Source organism: Montipora foliosa, chromosome 1 (genome assembly GCF_036669935.1).
Source record: "Montipora foliosa isolate CH-2021 chromosome 1, ASM3666993v2, whole genome shotgun sequence".
In the NCBI taxonomy this organism is placed as follows: Eukaryota; Metazoa; Cnidaria; class Anthozoa; order Scleractinia; family Acroporidae; genus Montipora; species Montipora foliosa.
In genome coordinates this window covers 37,213,276-37,233,664 of record NC_090869.1, presented here as the reverse complement: position 1 = coordinate 37,233,664, position 20,389 = coordinate 37,213,276, and the positions used below count along the sequence as shown (strand labels likewise).

Here is a 20,389-nt window from a genome sequence, read left to right as displayed (position 1 = left end):
AATCAGAACGACGGATTGAGTAATTCATAAAATCTGACCAATCAGGATTTTTACGTTCATCTGGTGGACGAAAAAAACCGAGAAAACAATAGCGTCCTTGCAGGCCGTCCCTCCTCCCTCCCTCCTTACACACCGGCGCTCCTTTCTACGGCCTGCCACGCAGGCTACTTTCTGAAGGAATTGTTTAACAATATTCCATACTGAAATGGCATGACTTTGGCTAAAGAAAGGAAGTCTTTTTTCAATGTCTTCTGCTGAAGAGAATGTATGTGCATTTTCAGCCACTTCACGAATTAACTTTATAGTAACACCACTGCTTAGGCTTGTACTCCCTATTGTTGTCCTACCATGTCCAGGTAATGAGAGTCTAAATTTAACAAGTTCTTCATTCAGTTTGGCTATTTGCTCCATATTTAGTTTGGGATAAGGATAAACCTCGTCATTAGATAATGGAGGGGCTTGATCTGTCAAGGCGGGAGCCATCAAAGATGCAACACCAGAGAGCACACAGTCATCACAGCTACAAAGTTTCTCGTGATAATCACAACATGCATGAGCTGTGTCAAGTGGCAGAGGGGAAAACCCAAAATACCCCATAATAATTTCCCTTTTACACTTCTTTGATTGCACATAATCTCTCATTACTGAAGACAAATGTTTTCTTGCCTTTGATGTATCATATGAATTGTAGTAGATGTGAGCTTTAGAAGGAAGACCATCTCTACCAGCCCTACCCGCCTCCTGAAAGTACTCTTCCATTGTACATGGCAGCCCTATATGAATTATTTGTCTAATATCTTTTAAGTCCAGACCAACACCAAATGCGACTGTTGCAAAGACAACCCTGAGTTTAGATTTTCCCAAGGTAAGGCTATCAATTATTCTTTCCTTTTCTTGAACGGGGTATTGGGCGTGAAATTGTGTAAATAACCTGTTCTCGGCCTTGGACGGGGCACCTATAGGTTCATACTGCTCTTTCCCCATTGCTTGGCTGAAAAAGCTATAACACGATGAAATGGTCTCTAATGTGCCAAAAACAACAGTAAATGGAAACTTTGTTCTCTCCTTCTTTAAGCTTTCCACCAAGGGGACCAATATTTCATTTAGTTTATCCTCTCCTCTGTCTGGTCTAGAGGATGATGAGAAACAAATATTTGGTCGGTCAGGGTTTCCAAGGATTTCAACAGGATTAACCATGCCCAGGGACTCAATGATGTCAGTTCTGGTCTTTTTGGTAGCCGTGGCTGTGAGACCAAGCAATGGTACTTGTGGAAGAATGCTTCCTATTGTTGCCAACTTCCCATAGGATGGTCTAAAATCATTCCTAAAAAAATTACCCATACATGTCTCTTAATAAGCCATAACTTTTTAGGATATCTTCAGAATGGATACCTTTGAATACACTGGTAATGTGTTTTTCAAGAAAACATCTTTATTCCCCTCTGCCTCTAGGTTTCATTTGAAACACAGGAATAGGTATAGCCCTTCTGCCTAACCCTTGGAAAATTATTTCTCTCCATTAAGTTCAGGGGTTGGTAGTGTTATTTTCTAGAACCACACAATGAAACATTTTAGAATAATCCAAACAGGTTTTATTCTTTATTGCAAAAATTCTGCATAATTATTACAACTGCTTAAAACCAAGCAGTATACATGTAGGCTAAATCATGCCCACATTGCTAATAAGGCATTAATCAGCACCTGGGGCAGATAATTGTTTGTTGCAGGTCAAATTTGATTTCAGGGTAAAAATTTTTTAACCTATGTTGATTCTCAATTTCCTTTTTTTCCTAGCCCTAATTCATGAATAATTAAGGCTAGGAGACAAAGGAAATTGGGAATCAAACAAGGTTAGAAAATTGACCTGCAACATCATAACCTTATATCGATACATAAAAAATTTGTGTTTGGACTCTTCCGTAGCACAGTGCTCGATATGTAAAGGTAGAACCCAGTATATATATATATATATATAATTATATATATAAATGTGGAGGTCGAGTCAACCTTGGCGTAAAGTGCTCAATGCTGTGGTAGCAGAGCTAAGTATACATAAGTTGAAAGATTGAAGAGGACGCATTGATTCTCTGTTACTCTGAGTTTCGCGCCTAAGCACTCGTCAGAAAAGTCCTGTCTGACGAGCGCTTAGGCGCGAAACTCAGAGTAACAGAGAATCGATGCGTCCTCTTTAATCTTTCAATTTATGTATATATATATATATATTATATATATATATATACATAAACAGCGTTGTAGCAAAATAAAACGATGAACTGAAATTTTGCTACCATTGATCATTATTATATATAATAAATTATATAATAATGATCAATGGTAGCAAAATTTCAGTTCATCGTTTTATTGCTACAACGCTGTTTCGTATGGTCGAAGAATGACCACACTCATCAGGCGTTATTGCCAGATGAGTGTGATCATTCTGCTACCATTGATCATTAGTATATATAAAAGTACCTGAGATAAAAAATAAACCACAGCATGTAGCACTCACCAGTCAACAACGAGATGTGCTTCATCCACAACGATGGCTTTGATACGATTTTTAAACCCTGCCGTCTTCAGGAGCTTAATGACATTTTTATTGCCTACAAGGGCTTCCGGATGAGAAAAAATTAACTGAAACTCCTTCAGGTTTTCTATTGCACTGAATGCCAATCCTTCTTGTTCTTCTTTTCTTTCATCTTCTTCTCCTTCCACGCGATCACCTTTCAAAATACACGCTTTCAGTCCACTCTGCTTTAACTTCGTTACCTGATCCCTTATCAAGGCATTGAGCGGTGACACCACTAAGACAATAGACTTCGTTTGGGTTGGTCTCTCGCCAGAATCCAGATAATTCATCAAAGGTGGAATTATTTGATATATTAACGACTTTCAGTAACCAGTTGGGAGAACGGCTAGAACATCTTTTTGCTTCAAAGCGATTATTTTCAGGATCTCTTCTTGTTTCTGTTTGAGCGTAATATTTGCTTTTCCAACTTTTTCTAATCCGTATTTTACGCCTTCCAGAAATGTGTCACTTCCCAACTTGGACGACATCTTGGCATCTCGGCATCTTGGGATCTACCTTCGATTCTGCGCAATGTAACCGGAAGTCCGCGATTTGCGGACTCTAAATCCCATCTGGCCAGAGGTCCCGATCCCCTAACCCTGACCAAAAGGATCGCGGCCTCTGGGTTCGAGATTGTTAAGTGACTTGAATTTCTGTCGCACTTATGGCCTACTTGGCTTACTAGCTATTGAACCGAAAGACCGCTTACCATAATTCATCTTACATTTGAATTTCTCGGAGCAGAAAGGTCACACAACATTGAGTAAGTGATCGGGGAACGAAGAACTTGGTAACAAACACGTTTGTTGACTATTGACACGTCATATGCAAGATGGCGCTTTCCAAGTCACGAAAGAGGCAACTTCAAAGTGCTCTTGTCACATTTTTCAATGGAACTGGACAAAACAGCAATTATTTTTCGAATTCCTGGGGAAAAATTTTAGTAATTTTGAGACACCTTTTCTAGACCGTACTTTCCTTTAAGGGACATCTTCAGGGTTTCTTTTTTTTCTAATTTGGAGTTTGTTTTTGAAATTAAGAGAATTTCCGGCTGAAATTGGAGTTTGTGTAGGGAATATACGCTAACAGGAGCCCAAGAGTTGGAGCGTTAACCCCCAGAGACACTGAAGACTCGCTGAGCTCCACATTTCAAAAAACCACATTTTAATGTTTACTTCGCAAAAACTCTCTCCGCAATACAATAAAAACGAAACAAAACAGAGATGGCCGTCACGCAGTCACTCAACGTTCTCCTTTAATTTGCTCGTTTTCGCAAAGTTCTCTTGTCCATTGTTGTTGTGTTTTTTATCGTTAAACTGGATTCTGATCTTACTGGCCAATTGCAAACCCGATCCCTTGACGTCCAATTAGAATAGACCACTTAAGGACGTTCGCGCTAATTGTTTGTGCGCAACGTTACTGCGCAGCTGACGCAACTGCAAGATGTCACGCATTACTTCGAGCATTAGTGAAATTGAGGTTTTAAAACCTTTGAAGAAACCGTGGAGGATAAGTATTGCACAGCGTTGGATCAGAGAAGATCGCGATCAGTCAAAATTGATAAAAAATATTTATGAAAGTCAAGTAGATTACTGCACGACTGATATTCTCCTTGTTTTATCAGTCGTGCACTAGTCTACTTGACTTTCATAAATATTTTTCAAACATTAGTTAAAATAACATGGCGAAAAAACGCCGGAGAAAAAATTCCAGGCCGGCAAAAGAATGGCACATTTATTTCCGAATCATCATAAAACGTTAAAGAGAAGTGAGCAGGAGGATAGAAACGCTCTGGAAAAGGTAGCTGCTGATCGAGTAGGGGCTGAAAGTTTAGAAAACTCGAGGACGGATCGTTGCTTAAATTTAATGGTACTTTTTAAAAAAAAAATGTTTTTACTACCCTACGAAGTTAAGTTCAAAATGAATGCATGTTTTTGAAGTTCTTTTCCTTTACTTTCGTGCAAATAGAGCAGTATTTTCGTCCTCGTCCCCTTGAATCGTGCGGACCTGCGTGGAAACAACCAGGGATTAAATTTCACAAATACCACAGTCCAGAAGACGAGCATGACGGCAATGGAGAGATATTATACAAAGCACTAACCAAAAAAAGATGACATAGAATCAATGTGAGCTTCTTGTGTAGCGGATGGAGCTCCTTTGGTTCGCTGGGTAGAAATAATGTCATTCTGTCTTTGGGAAACTGAACTGGTGGCTGGATTAGCATCTGAACCATTTTTGGCCACCATGGTTGGGTCGGCCATTTGGGCACTAGAGGAAGACCTGTTGCCCCTTCCTCTTGGATCTTCTGAAGTACTCTCGTTATTAAGCTAAATGGTGGGAACGCATAGAATAAATAAGGTTCCCATGACATATAGAATGCGTTGATGGCAAATGCTTCCGGGTCTGCCCGGTATGCAACATAAGGTGTGAGCTGGAAATTTATTCTAGATGCAAAAAGGTCTATATTTGGGGTAACATTGAGTTGATTGCAGGCACGTTTAAAAGACTCTTTGTTTAGACACCATTCTGTACACCTCCTAAATGTCCGTGACTCTCTGTCTGCCTCAATGTTCTCCTGGCCGGGTATGCGGGCCATTGTAAGCCACATGTTGTGAATAATACACCATTCCCATATGACCTTGGTGAGAGTATTACGTTTGGGGGAGTGACATGTACCCATTTTATTCAGCGTAGCTTCTGTGGTGGTATTATCCACCATAACTTTGACATGCTTATTACTAGTCAAAGTGCTACATGATTTAAGAGCAAATAAAACTGCCAGCATCGCTAAGTAATTAATGTGTTCCCTGGCCTCCTCCGCTGTCCAGAGGCCACCTGCTGACAAATTATTTGTTGCTGCGCCCCATCCCATTTTTAATGCATCCGATGTAATTGTAATGTCAACATCACCCTTGCTTATTGAGTTGTAAGCTGTCTCAATGGAGTCAGCCCACCATACAAGTTCATCCTTACTTTGGGCTGATATTTCCATGGTTGCATCAAAATCTCCTTTACTAAAGTTTAGAGCTGTACTTTTATCATACTCCAGTGATCGGTAATGTAGGGGACTATAACCTGACCCTGGGAAACTTGATACTATGTATCCAAGGTACTGAGCTAGTTTCCTTATAGTTGGTTTCTTGCTTTGTAGCAAGTCTGTAGCTGCTTTTCTAAGCTTGGCAGCTTTTTCTGGTGTGAGCCTCACACACATGGACACCGATTCAAAGACAAATCCTAAATACAACAATTTTTGGGTGGGGGTAAACACAGATTTATGTGGGTGTACCACAAAACCTAAAGTGTCTAAAATTCTGACTGTGTCAATAACATTCTGTGCACAATCATCCCAGTCTTGGCCAAATAGGCATGAGTCATCAATATAATTTGTAGATAAGTGGCCAAGTTGTCGAAGGGTGGAGAAAACTGGCTTCATTATTTTTGTAAATTTACGAGGGCAGCACGCCAGCCCATTGGGGAAACATGTAAATTTATACAACACATTATTCCACTCAAATTTGAGGAGTTTTTGATGCGATTTTGCAATAGGAACTGAGAAATAAGCGTCCTTCAGGTCAATGGAGGCCATGTAGCAGTTGGTAGTCATTAATCTAATGGCTGTCCAGACTGAGTCCATTTTAAAATGCTGATATTCAACATGCTTTTTATGACTCTTTAAATTTAGGGTCATTCTGAAGGATCCATCTTTTTTCTCAGTTACAAAAATGGGTGAGAGGTTTTCTCCTATTTCATGTCCGCAAGGGACAATAACCCCCTTGTCAAGCAGTTTTTGAATTTCTGCATCTATAATCAGTGAGTCACTGATGTTATATTTTTTATCTTTGGGAATTCTATTTGTTATTGGTGAAGTACAGAACTCTATGTACTGCCCTTTCACACAATTAAGGACTTCTGTGTCAGAAGTGATCTTATTCCATTCACAAAAATAATGTGCCAGTTGGCCACCTTCAAAACTTTCCACCTTGGTTTCTAAATAATTTTTGAGTAATGGCTCACAAACGATAAGGTTGTTTACCTGTAAACTGTTAAATATGTCAGTGGATAGCCTTTCAACATTCAGGAGAGTATGACCTCTGATTGGGCTTCCACTGACGGCTCTTCGCTAAAAAAGGCTGCCTTCTACGCTTGTCTGATTTCCACGGGAAATTTCCCCGGTAATTATTCTTGTAATTTTGGCGGTTTTCTACTGCGCCGCCTATCCTGTTCGAAGCTCGGATGCTATTGAGCCGGGCCTGGAGGTCGTCTCCAAACAAAAAGGTTGTCACAGGTACATGTGAGGCACATAACCCTGCATATTCTTTGTTTAAGTGGGGTTTTATGGACTCCCTTCGGCGGTGTGACATTTCAATGTGAGCATGACCTAGAAGGGCAACCGCGTCGGTATTCATCTTTATCAACGTTTTTAGGTCAGAGTCGACATTTGACTGTTGTGTATGCTTCACATTTATTATCAATTCGGGCGATTTGCACAGTAGTGCTCCAACCGTAGCCAGTGTTTTCTGAGTTGAGCTCGACCTGAGGTCATGCTGTTTCGCTGAGTGGCTCAACGTATCCCATATTGGGGGTATCCCATATTGGGGGTTGCCGTATATGAGGATTCAGTTCTTCCCTGGCAGCACCCTTTTTGCGATGTTCTTTGCAAATAAAGTAGCCATAAATAAATAAATAAATAAATAAATATTTCGGGATTTACCCGTGGTGTTGTGAGAGTCTCACAGTTCGAGGGACGTAAATATTTCCCATACTTATCTTTCAGTTTTGAGTCTGGCAATTTCGCAGACTATTTTTTGTTTATGATTTCTGCGAGTTTTTTATCAATAGCAGGTCCCGTATCCTCCGAGCTCTGCAGTTCCTCAGCAATCTCCGACAACAATGGGTCATTGTCGTCTGTTTGCTCGTGTCGAGCATTGTGTTGTTTTAAATCGTCGCCATAAAGCTCCTCGAGGTCTTTGTCCGAGTCATCACCTTCTTCTGAGGAGCTAATATCCTTCGAAGTGGTTGCTCTTTTCTTCTTTGGGTGAGAGGAATGGTCCTCTGGTACGTTTGAGTGAAGTCGCTTGAGGGATCGTTGCATCACCTGCATAGAGCCCGCCATCGCTTCGACAGAACTGTTCAAATTCTGCATAACCTGAACCATCGGGTTCGTCATTGTTGGCGTGGGACTTGCCTGCTGCTCCTTTGACTCATCACTAATCAGTTCATCCTCCTCTTCGGGTGTTTTTCTTCTGCTTTGGTCGCCATCTTCAGACACAGTACTGAACGCTCTAAGATTACGCGCGCAACTCAATGCTTGGGTTACACGTACATATCTCACGTGACTCACTAGTGAGTGAGACTGGTATCGAAATAGAATTCACCATGATAGTGAAGCTTAGGACTGTTCCAAATGAAATTGTCATTTCGATTTAAGCACTGCAGTAGCACGCGTGGCACGGCTGAATTAGGTTCGGTAGTAGCAGTATCACGCGCAGCACGGCTGAATTAGGTTCGGCACGACTACTTAGCACGGCAGGACTTGCCGTGCCGCACGGCAGTAGCACGACTTGGTTTCAAACGGCGTGCTATTGTTGCGCCGAACTCAATTCATAAATTAATTTAATGTATTTTGCATTATTTGCATACTATTACGCTGGATGGATGGTTTGTTTTTGAATTTCGCGCGACTGTATTAGGTCCAACGTTTGAAACCGCTGCCGTGCCATCGTCGTGCCACTGCCAAGCCAAATTCATTTGAGTTCGGCACGGCAGTAGCACGACGTTTGGAACAGGCCTTAGAGGACACAAACAAAAGAAATGAATAAACATGTTCATTCAGTTTCCTTTGTTTGTGTCCTCTAGGCCTCGCTGCCAAGCTGAATTTTAATATATCGAAAGTGAAACTTCCGACGCCAACTACAGATGGCGGAATCAATTGATGCGTGACATAACTCACCAATCAGCATCTTTGGCTTCCACGGTACGTTCGTACATTCGAACTCGGCGCCGATGGAATCTGTACGAATCTTTTCACTGAAGAATTTCCAAATACATATCATAATGGTGTTCGAACTGTGCACTAAACAAAAACTCCAATTCACTTTGTGGAGGCGGAGTCGATCTTCGGTCGGGTATGTTCGGAAATTTGATTGATGGTTTGAAGGTGAGATTCCGCAGAATTAAGAAAATTTCAGTAAAGTCAGTAAAGATCAGCGAGTCTTCAGTGTCTCTGGGAGTTTGCACTCCTACTCTTGGGCTCCTGCCAGCGTATATTCCCCATAATATAGAGATTAAGCATGACGTTTACGCCAAACGGCAAACGTCGGAGTGAAATTAGGGTTTTGCCAAAGATGGAAGAACTCTGCTTGATATTAGCTCATTTCTGTCCTGTTAGCTCCATATATCAAGCAACTTCTCAAAGGAACGAGACAAGTTAAAATGAAGACAACGAGACAAACTAGACAAGTTAAACAGATAAACAGATAATCCGCGGACAAATATCCGAGCATATTTTCGCGCCAAATGAAGGCTATTGTTTATCTATTCACCTTCACTTCGGTGAATAATTGTTAATTATATTTTTTATCTGTGAATGACACCAACATATGTCATCAAGCTTTATTCAGTTGTAGAAATAATCCCTAACAGTGCATTTTGCGAAAAAACATGCACAAGATCTTAAGTTTAGCATGACCTTAACAATCCGGAACAATAATTTGAACGTACGTCAAAAAATTGATTTAGACTGAAGCCTACCTCTCAAAATGTTTGATATTAGTTAAATTTCAAAGATTCAGTCGTCCTCGGCGCTATAAATTGAATTGAACCACCTTTACTTGAAACGCTTTCTTCTTCACAAAAAGCCAATTTTTTGGCTTCCCAAGGTCCCGCCATCAATCGTGCACAAAAACGAGAGCTTCAACTCTGCCTGGGTATATCCAGCCGGTCCCAAGACCGGGTAAAAGAGGAGGGTTGGGCATGGGGCTAACAACCCCATCCCGTCAAACAATTATTGTTACCGAAACCAACGCCAGAGAATCATTGGTGGTGACGGGGATGATACTAGCCAGGGAACTGGACGGATGACGGATGTCAACCAAACCCTCCAGGGAGTTGACACCCCGACTGTGGATTTCTTGAAACCGAAAGAGAAGACTAGAATAGCTTGTTGGAATGTAAGAACTTTGTACTAGACCGGTAAGCTTGCCCAAGTAGTAGGGGAGTTTCAAAACTACGGCCTCGACATCCTTGGTGTCTGTAAGGCTTGTTGGACAGGGTCGGGACAGAGGACATTAGCATACCATACTATGTTCGGGCGGATTGGATGGCCATCACACAGAGGGAGTGGCCTTGATCATTAGCAGGAAGGAGAGGACACTCATCGAATGGAAACCATCAGGATCGAGACTGCTCAAGGCCAGGTTCAACTCAAAGTACACTAAGTTGACGGTGATAATGTGCTATGCTCCCATTGAAGATGCTGAGGAGGCAGACAAAGATGCTATTTACGAACAGCTGCAGGCAGTGACTGATGAGGTCCCAACACACGACCTTCTTATGGTGTTGGGAGACCTGAATGCCAGACCCGGGAACAATAACATTGGCAGGGACCGTGTGATGGGGAAGCACGGTATAGGTACCATCAATGACAATGGAGAAAGGCAGCATAGAGATGTTGACAAAACGACTTAGCCCTCGCCCAGTGGAACCACTGATCAACGGAAAATGGAGAAGCTCCTTACAAGATGTAAGGGTCTACAGAGCAGCAGATGTCGCCAGTGATCACAACCCGCTGGTGGCAGTTGTCTCACTGAAGCTGCGGAGGGCACGAAGAGGACAGAGAAGGGGACAACACTTCCATTCTCGTAAACTGAAAGATGACCGGATCAGACAAGCCTTTAGACAGGAGCTGAAAAAGCGCTTCCAAATCCTGGGGGAAGAACAGGAGATGAACGTCGACTCCTTTAATCAGGCATTCAAGGCAGCGGGAGAGAAGGTCCTTGGATTTACAAAGAGGAAGAGGGAGGAATGGATACAAGGGGAGACCTGGGAGAAAATAAAAACAAGGAGAGTAGTCAAATGAATGAATGAACTCCACCCAGTCAGAACGCGTCCGTGACCAGCTAAGGAGAAAATACTCAGAATTGGACCATGAGGAGAAAAAAATGACCAACCTAGACAAGAATAACTTTGTAGAGAGACTGGCGGATGAGGCAGAAAAGGTTTCTGGTATACAAGATCTGAAGAACCTACATAGAACTAGAATCATGTTAAATAATGGTTTTAAAAACAACGATATCCCTGTAAAAGACATAGATGGCAATGTTCTTTCGAAAGAAGAAGAAAAGCTTGCACGCTGAAAGGTACATTTTGGAAGCATTCTAAATAGGCCAGAACCTGAACAAGTAGCTGAGATTCCACCGGCAGTAGAGGACTTGGATATCTGCATAGCTCCACCTACCATGGAAGAGGGGAAAGCTTCCATCAAAGCGATGACGAGCGGGAAGGCAGGTGGAGCAGATAAAATGACAGCAGAAATGCTCAAGGCTGAAGAAACTGAAACACCACGCCTTTTGATGAGCATATTCAGAGAGATATGGGAGAGCGATTCCTGAAGCGTGGAAGATCGGACTCATTGTAAAATTACCCAAAAAGGGTGATTTGGGTGTCTGCAACAACTGGAGAGGCGTCACTCGGCTCGCCTTTACCAGCAAGGTCTTCAACAAGATCATCCAGACAGGACTGGCTAAACAAATGGACGAGTAAGTACATCAGGCAGGAACAGGCAAGCCGTTCCGCCCTGGATGCTCGTGCTCTGACCACATCTTCACCCTGAGGCAAATTCTAGAGCAGAGCAAGGAATGGAATGCTCCCCTGTATCCCAACTTTATTAACTTTGAGAAGGCGTTTGACGGCATTCACCGAGATACCCTGGGGAAGATATTAAGGCACCATGGGATTCCACCAAAACTGGTAACTGTCATCAAGATGCTTTACCTTGAATTCAAGTCCCAGGTTATTTGCAATGCAGCGCTTACAGACGCCTTAAGCCTGACCACGGGTTTGAAACAAAGGCGTATTCTCACCCCCTTTCTGGGTTTTGAAACAAGTGACTAGTAGTGGAAGAAAAGGGATTAGATGGACATTGACCAGTGTCTTGGAAGACCTTATTGCGCTGCTCGCCCACTGACACCAGGACATGCAGGGCAACTACAGCAGGGAACTTAGGCCTGAAGATCAACAGTAAGAAGACAAGGTACTTAAGGATGAGTAGCAAAACCTCACCATTATGGTGAATGGGGAAGTGGTAGATGAGGCTGAACACTTTACCTACCTGGGATCTAAGGTGTCCACCAGCAGAAATGGGGAAGAAGAGATCCTAGTCCGGATTTCAAAGGAAAGCCAGGGCTTTGCTCCGCTTCGAGGCACTTGTAGATCCAAGAACATCACCCAGGTGACAAAGATCCGATTCTTCAAAAGCAATGTCTTAAGCACTCTACTGTACGGCGCAGAATCCTGGAAGATGACCAAAACCATAATCCGTGAGCCCCAAATGATAATTTTACATTATACCATGACGCTTTTTGGTCATATCCTGCACTTAGTGTTCTGTGGATGTCTTTCGCTCTTCACACCCTTGTTGGAACGTGATTTTTACTTTGTAACTTAGCTATAAAACAAGTTCCATGTACCATCTTGTCCAATTAAACTCCCTGACGAAGTTTTAGTGGTCCAGACGAAACCGGCCGGAGAAAATGAAACTGACAAGATGACAAGATTTGCTGCTGTGTGCTGCTCACTAGTATTTTATTTAAAAACAAATAATAAAAAAAATAAAAAATGAAAAATAACAATAATTGAGAAAATAACAATTAAAAAATAAATCAACCAGAAGTCCTCGTTGGGCCACCAGGCTTCGGCTTTTTGTTAAATCACTTGAGGAAAACTGCAACAGTGGACAAACTGAGAGTTGAATGAAACAAGGTGCTGATAGCGATGTCGAGTCAGCCGAAACCACCAAATGATCACATTTCTTCAGGTTGTTTACAGGTCGGGTAAGCCAGTTTACGCTTTTTTACATGATACCAATAAAGGGAGATGTCATGGGTTACCAGTGTTTAAAGTAAAGATCTGCGCATGCGTTTCAACATTATTGGCATTACATGCCCTACTTCTTATTTCTAAAGAAAAACGCGTTCTCCAACTGCATCATAGGAAACTCCACACAAACAGCCAGCACAAACGCCACAGCGTAGGACATCGCTACTATGGAAACGAAGTAGAATGCCTGCAAAAAGGAAACACAAACATTTACCCTCGTGGCTGAGAGATCAATAAATTATATCTCGGGCGATGGTCTAACAAAAAAAGGTAATCGACGTTTCAGAGATCATCGAGACCATAACCCATTTCACGCACAAAATTGATAGGGGACACTCAAAATAGCGACACGGTACCAATATTTGGAGTGCCGAGCACACCTCCACATATGTGCGCGGCATCCCTATGATGCATGACACGGGTGACTAATATACCTTAAAAAACTTAAAATTTACCGTGTCGTGCGGCCTGCAGTCATTTGTTCGAATTCCGTTCAAGTCTGGATGTTTTTCAAGTTGTTTATCTGACTGCGATGATCCTTCGAACTTTCATTTCATCGTCATCCCGCACTTCACAAATATGATATTTCAAATATTCAAAAATATGTTTCATTCATCACTGACGCGATAGAACTTCAAATCGCAATTGATCAGCTTCGATGACATCGCTTGATCGCTCAGTTGGCAGAGCAGTGCATGCGCGCGAAGCGCAATTGCTTGGTAACACGGACTTTGAATCCAGTCCAAGCCTGGATTTTTTAGGTTTGATCTTTTGAACTTTCATTTCATGTTTATTCCGCACGTCACATCTATGAAATTTCATATACAGTAAAACCCCGCGAGTAAGAACCTTCCATTTTAAAATTTAGCCCAAACAGGTTCTTCCATAAATGGCAATTAACAGAAATTTAGGCTATTTAGGTTGTTAAGGACGGTGCCTACTAATTTATTAAAGATTATGCAGGAAATGTAGATCTTAACAAGTGCTATTGAAATCCAAAAAGAAAATTGGGGGTAAGCACGCATTTTTCAAAGATAATTGATGAATAATATTTGTAAAAAGCATTAAAATACAAGGCAATGTATGGCGTTCTTTCGCGAATTGAAGCTTAATTATCCCTCAAATATGCATGGTTACCCCCAATTTTCTTTTTGGATACCAAGAGTACTTACTAAGATCTACTTTCTCCAGATAGTTTTAAACTGTATTGGTAAGTATCACCGATAGGAAACCCGAGTATCTCGAGATGCGCAGAACATATGTACAATAACAATAGTAGGCATCGTCCTTAAATAGGTTCTTATTTTCTGAAGAAAAAATCACGCTATAGATAGCAGAATTTACTGGTATTCGGTCTTCATCCCCCATGCAGCAGCCGGTTTTTCCCTATCCCTTATATAAAATTTGAATAAAATTTAAAGACAGAATAGAGAAAATCACACAAAAAATGACGATAAGTAAAATCAAAAGATCACAAGAATCCTCAGAACATCAACAAATGCTTTTACTGTTAAAATTCCAGTTCACAATTTAAACAGAGCAGATTAAAATGTTGTGCCTTTGGCAACAATTACTGAATGTTGGGAATGTGTACGAATGAAAGTATATGCTGTTAATAACAAATCATCAGCGCTTGCGTAAACAAATGCTCATCTTAAGAAACGAACGTTTGTAGAGAACTTTAAATGTCAATTGATCTTATTTGCCAAAGTGCGTACATTTTGTAGATTTTAGAAAATAAGAACCTGTTTCAAATTTTAGGGACAACAGGTTCTTGCTTCGAGGGGGTCTTCCTGACAATTTTAGGGTATCAGGTTCCTAAAAAAAAAGATCTCACTCGCGGGGTTTTACTGTATTCTAAAATCCCGTCGATTTGTGTTTCCTTATTTTCATCGTGTTGAACAAACTGACGTGAGGTTATCATATCTATGAATAATTATTTCCTCAACCTAACATAAGTCCAGTCACATCTGCTGTATACTCAGCACCAAGAATTCTGAATTAAAGAGTGATGGACTGCTCATAAAGACATGGTATGTATTACTGTATTCAACTTACCAATATCTTGTCGGTGTATTCTGTCGTGTGTTGAAAGGACCCGAAGTAAGCTCCCAGAACCATCAAATGCAGCAAATACGCACTGTATGTCAAACGGCTCAGTGGAATCCAATACGACGCAGATAGGAACTTGTTTACAAGACCTGCAACACAAACATTATACGAGGCAGACTTGGATGCCGGACGACAATTTTATCTCTAATGAAACGTCTACGCCGCGTCCATGCTTGAATGGTGCATGTACGTGTTAATATGATGATCATTCAGTATTCCTTAGTTTTCACACAATTCTCCAATACTTAGGGATTAACATGTCACTTAAAAAATAAAGTTTACCATGAGAAGAATTATCGTATTGATTTCGAGTTTTACTTACTTCCATATCCTTTGTTGCAAGCGTAAATGACCCATGCAAGCGCCAGACCCCACGTAAAGCGACTAAAGGAGCCGTAAGTAATGTTATCAGCCTTATTGAATGGCGTGCCTCCTTTCTTGGTAGAAGGATAAATACCATACACAACAGTCACACCGAGACCAATTGCCACAAACCAACCGACCAGACAAACAATCTGTCTCGGTATTTTTCTCTGCAATCAAAGTAATCAAAGATACCCTTTGGTGACGTCACTGACGCAACTTGTAAAAGAAAACTGAAATGTGTTTTTTCAATAACATTTATAACAGCTTTAGGCGACTTTAAAGGCATGCTTTTTTATGCATTATGTAGTCACATCAGAAGGCACAACCAATGAAACTCGGTGTGACAGTATACAGCCACTAGAGTGTGTTCGGTGGCACTAAACGGGACATTACTGAACTAATTAAAAATAAGAAACAGCGCAACGAAACACCATATATGATACCACCATACATTGAATACTAATCAACAAAGGTTGGATCTTGAGATTATATGTCCCTTTAGGCCTAATTTGGCCTAAAATGTTGATGCTCTTAATTCATTGATATTAAGATTAAGATTCAGATTCAAGTTTGAGATTAGGAGAAAACGTTTTAGGCCTAATTAGGCCTAGGTATTTAATCTCAAATCCAACCTTTGTCAGTTAGTGTTCAATGTATGGTGGGGTCATACATGATGTTTTGGTGTTTCCTTTCGGTGTTTCGTGGTTTAGTAATGCTCCAATAGACACGAGTAACACGAAGCCGAGCTGCTCGTTCATGGAGTAGGCACTGAGATAAGTATTATTTCGATCATGTCTGAAAGTTTGTGTCTGTCAATGACTGATGCCAACGGCAGAGGATCAAACAGACAAACGCTTACTTTGCGAAACGAAGTCACTTCCGATCACCACAATATCTCAAAGATCTTCAGAGTGTTGGAGAATAATTCCATAAGTACTAAATAGGATAATTTTCCAAAAGATAAAGTGAACTTGAAAACTTCTTTAGCATTTTTCTTGTTCTTTTGGAAACGGCTTTCGTCAATGTTTAACTTGAAAACATCTCCTCTCCTCTTTTAAGATGCATAAAAAGGAGTCAGTTTCCAGTTGGAAAAATCCATAATTGCTACTATTTTACTTTCCACGAGCGAAACAGAAAATCATTAATAGTAATTCACTAAAAAAGACGACGCACTGTAAAAGGCGTGGCGCATTAGGCACATGGTAGATGACTTGACAATCAACTGTGGTCGCATACAGAGCTTTGTGATAATTTGTGCAATAAAAAAGTTCCTAATGGCAATGAGTCCTTAACATGCTATCTGTCGTTCATTTTTTTTTAAATCCCCCGTTCATTTTTCTTGCGTTGGACTAGAATATCTTTTAGGGTTTCATCCCTTTGTTGCTGTTTGTTTATCCCGATCTTGGATAATCAGAGCGTGAGGCGATCCCTTTTTAATAGTGCGTCACCGTGTCGCAAGGACACGGTAGGCTCAAATCTTTTGGTTCTACTTTTCCTCGAACGAAATTGTCTTTAACTCGCATCATCCTAGAAATGACTGTAACACGCTTTACGTCCGCTGCAATATTTCTTGGACAAGGTCTAAGTTAGGTGATAACATAGTGGCTAGTTCTCATTGCAAGCAGATCCCGCATATTTTAATACGTCCCAATGGGACGTATAGTTTTCCAAAGCTTTCCTTGGGGTAACCCCTGTGTCACTTAAGAAATTTAGCATACGGCAAAATGCCCTTTGCCAAAAATGGATAAAATTTGTTTTCAAATTTTCGTATTTCTTGACTGTTCGATCCAGGTATTGAGCAACTTCTCAAAGGAGCGAGACATAAATGTTAGAATGACAGAATTCTTACGCTTTCATGACAAGCAAAAGGAGACTGTCGCTTCCCGGACAGGAGATGCTACTATAAATCTATCTACTGTTTTGCTGACTCAGATTGTTCGAGACTTTAACCCTTTCACTCCTAATAGTGCCACTTATAGATTTTACTCTGTCTAACGCCAGACGATTTTACTCGTCAATGGGGAACCCCACGGTGCTGAAAGGGTTAAAGGGGATATGTCATGCACAATGATGTAACTTCATGACACCCAAAATGCCCAAAAAGTACAATGAAACAGTGCAATAACCACTTAAAACTCTTGAACAACATAAAGAAATACAGCAAAAGGAAAGAACTGCATAGATGGACACAAATGGACAAGATTTAAACGGAATGCATTTGGGTAATCTTGGAAAAAATTGACCGGACATTTTTCAAGTTAATGGCAAATCGCTTGGATAAAGACAGCTTTTTTTTTCAGAATCATCTTGGTTGTGATGTAACGATAAATTTATCAGTAAAGGAATTCCACATTACCATTTTCAAGTATTAAACACATGATTAACTAAAGACTTCCCCTAAACACTCTAAATAACGTGACAGTCCCTTACAAAAGGCAAACAGCTGTCGGAAAAATCTTTAAAAGCGATCGCGAATAGGTCCTTCTCTACTACTTACCAATGGGCTTAGACGAGGTGCTGATTTTTCAACGTGGATCAGATATCCAAGGACCATTCCCACAAGATAAGGTGAGATGCGACAATATGGCTTGATATACAACAGGTTAGAGAAATCGTTTTCATCATCATTGTTTGGTTTTTTATTAGGATCCCTAAAAAAAAAAAAAACTAGAGAAATTGTTTTCATCATCATTGTTTGGTTTTTTATTAGGATCCCTAAACAAAAAAAAACCTGCCATTTCCTGAGAAACAAGCAGCCAGGATCGTGCAGGGTTGGGGAAACTAACCACTCAAAGAGCAATCAGTATTTCCGGAATTCTCTGACTGACTGCTAGTGGCTTTTCTTTGGGTATTCTTTCCTCAAAACACTAAACCCTTTTAATGAATATGATTTTACTTCATTTGACCTTGTTGTCACAACGTTGTTATTAATTTGCTAGTTTTCAATCGTGGAAAAAGATGTTAAAGTAAAGGAATGAATTCCTGTAATTGCTAAAAGCAAAGAAAAGGGCAAACAACTAAGTTCGTTTGCTCTCACAATTTGAAACTAGCGTAGTAAAAACAAAGTAAAATATCTGTAGAAGTAAACAGATTGCTTACCTTTTATAAAAACAGAGGATTTGCTTTGACTCTGACTAAATCAATAATTTGATTAACACTTCTTTTTTCGCTCTTTAGAAAAAATAAAATGCGAATTTCGGGTATGACCAACATGCCAAGACCCTTTTGGAGGTTACGCAAAGAAAAGGGAATTAGTTTCTACACCAACTCACGCAAAAATCCTTTGACTCCCAGCAAAGAAGAAAACAGTTTGTGAAATGCATCACCGCTGCCACGACTGCCGGGTGCAATTTGCTTTAATTTGCTTCATTGACTTGGAACACTGTGTCTTTAAATGGTCTAATCTATCTATTCGCAGCTGATGTTGTTAAGAAAAACAAAAAAAAGAAACAAACAAAGAAAAAAAAAAGAATCATGGAACACTTACTCGCCCATGCCGAATAGTACTACTTTCAGGTCATAACAATCAATTATCACTCCAGTGACAACAAAAGAAATTCCGAGAAGTCCACCCACACTGGCAAACACTCCTTTCCACTTGAATCTAAAAAAGAAAAAAGAACAGTTCACAGGCAAAGTGAATTTGATTACAAGTCGAACTTTGAAAAGAGGAACAAAAATTTCAAACAAGTCGATCACAGCACCAACAACAGAACGGTCAGCAACTCCTTTCCAGCAATAACAGCTTACATTTCTAATGACTATCCTGCCAAGTGTCGCTTGAAATAGCAATTGAAGGCTAGTTTGTTCGATCCCTTTTTCCCAGGGTATAGATCTCTACAGAGAAAGGACTCTTGTGGTTGGTAGTCCTGGAAATATTGGGGGAGGTAGTTGTCGAAAGGGTCTCTGCAACCATGATAACCTGGGCTCAAGCCCTCAACGGCGAGATTCATGTTTCGCCCTTATCAAGTTGTTGAAACCTTAGAGACGAAGCAAGTCAATAAAAAGCAAGTGAAGTAAAGGGAACATTTGTTAATTTTGTCTCTAATTTACAACTGGTATATCTTCCATTTTGTTAAATTCTCACACAAACCCACTAAACTGACCATGCAGACGAAGATGATGCAGTTGCCAGAGCATCGCACAATTATCTTAGAATTTCTGAATTCGAATTTCATTGAAGTCCAAAAATGTCATGGCTTTTTTGGCAATGATCGCTCAAATTGCCTTGGTACGAGCAATGATTTTCGGTTCACTTCATTGCCGCATGTTAGCAGTTGTTGCTTGGTAACACCTACCTATAGACCAGAAATATGACCAAAGGACTGATTATATAAAACTGCATGTCGTTAGCGAGATACCACGACCAGCCAATACACTGAAAAATGACATCATAACTTACATTATCATCAGAGCACATTACACTCTGTACGCGATGGCAATTTAAATGTTATGAGGTGCAAACACTTAATCCTACCTGGGGTAAGAGATTACTAAAGAGCAGTTCATTGGGAGAAAGAAAAGACTAGAATTTCCGAGGTGGAAAAAAATTTTCGATGTTGTGGCAGCGCAAAATACCAAGCCCCATTTTTCGCACAGCCAAAATTCACAGAAATACGTGCTACGCAGGCTAATAATGGAATAACTCTACAACAAATCCAATAAAAAAAAGAGAAAACAAACAAATCTCACCCATTTTCCGACTGGGATTGCCATACTGGCAACCCAGTAATTATGAAGCATTCACAGAGTTAACAGATTGGTCTACGTGCAGGTTAATTTTGAGGACGGTGCCTACTAATTCTAAAAAAGGTATTTTTGCCCCGTTTTATGATTATGGAGGAATTGTAGGTCTTAACAAGTGTTATCGAAATCCAAAAAGACAATTGAGGGTAACCACGCATTTTTCAAAGATAATTGATGAATAATATTTGCAAAAAGCTATAAAATACAAAGCAATGTATGGCGTTCTTTCTCAAATTGAAGCTTAATTACCTCTGAAAAATACACACGGTTACCCCCAATTTTCTTTTTGGATACAAAGAGTACTTACTAAGATCTACTTTCTCCGGATAGTTTTAAACCGCCCAAAAATATCACTGTATTGGTAGGAACCACCAATAGGTAACCCGAGTATCTTGAGATGCACAGAGCGTATGCGCAATAACAATAGTAGGCACCGTTCTTAAAGGCAAGACTCGCTTTGTATCCATCATATTTTGCTAAAGAGAAAATTTTTACACGTCT

General features: G+C 40.5%; 2 protein-coding genes and 1 pseudogene across 2 annotated transcripts in view; all 3 read right to left on the bottom strand.

Annotated features, from left to right (window-relative positions):
• Positions 1–24: 24 nt before the first annotated feature.
• LOC137967689 (uncharacterized) lies at positions 25–3,079 on the bottom strand. Its single transcript, XM_068814226.1, has 2 exons — positions 2,510–3,079; positions 25–1,324 (listed from the first exon to the last, which is right to left on the bottom strand). Exons 1-2 carry the CDS (start codon positions 2,857–2,859, stop codon positions 25–27), a joined length of 1,650 nt encoding a protein of 549 aa, XP_068670327.1. The 5' UTR covers positions 2,860–3,079.
• A 1,440-nt stretch (positions 3,080–4,519) lies between these two features.
• Positions 4,520–7,736, bottom strand: LOC137967683 (uncharacterized; annotated as a pseudogene).
• A 4,605-nt stretch (positions 7,737–12,341) lies between these two features.
• LOC137997683 (nose resistant to fluoxetine protein 6-like) overlaps positions 12,342–20,389 on the bottom strand; it is a 67,944-nt gene continuing 59,896 nt past the window's right edge. The window contains exons 10-15 of the mRNA XM_068843839.1: positions 19,441–19,520; positions 18,630–18,746; positions 17,640–17,793; positions 15,099–15,309; positions 14,723–14,865; positions 12,342–12,851 (exon numbers count right to left, since the gene is read on the bottom strand). Of these exons, the coding sequence (XP_068699940.1) occupies positions 12,732–12,851; positions 14,723–14,865; positions 15,099–15,309; positions 17,640–17,793; positions 18,630–18,746; positions 19,441–19,520 (825 nt within the window). The 3' untranslated portion in view covers positions 12,342–12,731. The remainder of the gene's footprint in view (positions 12,852–14,722; positions 14,866–15,098; positions 15,310–17,639; positions 17,794–18,629; positions 18,747–19,440; positions 19,521–20,389) is intronic.

Excerpts from the sequence above, each read along its gene's own strand:
- LOC137967689 (XM_068814226.1), bottom strand. The coding sequence starts at position 2,859 with ATGAATTATCTGGATTCTGGCGAGAGACCAACCCAAACGAAGTCTATT. Across the intron at positions 1,325-2,509 it reads GCACATCTCGTTGTTGACTG|GAATGATTTTAGACCATCCT; the intron begins GTGAGTGCTACA and ends TAATTTTTTTAG.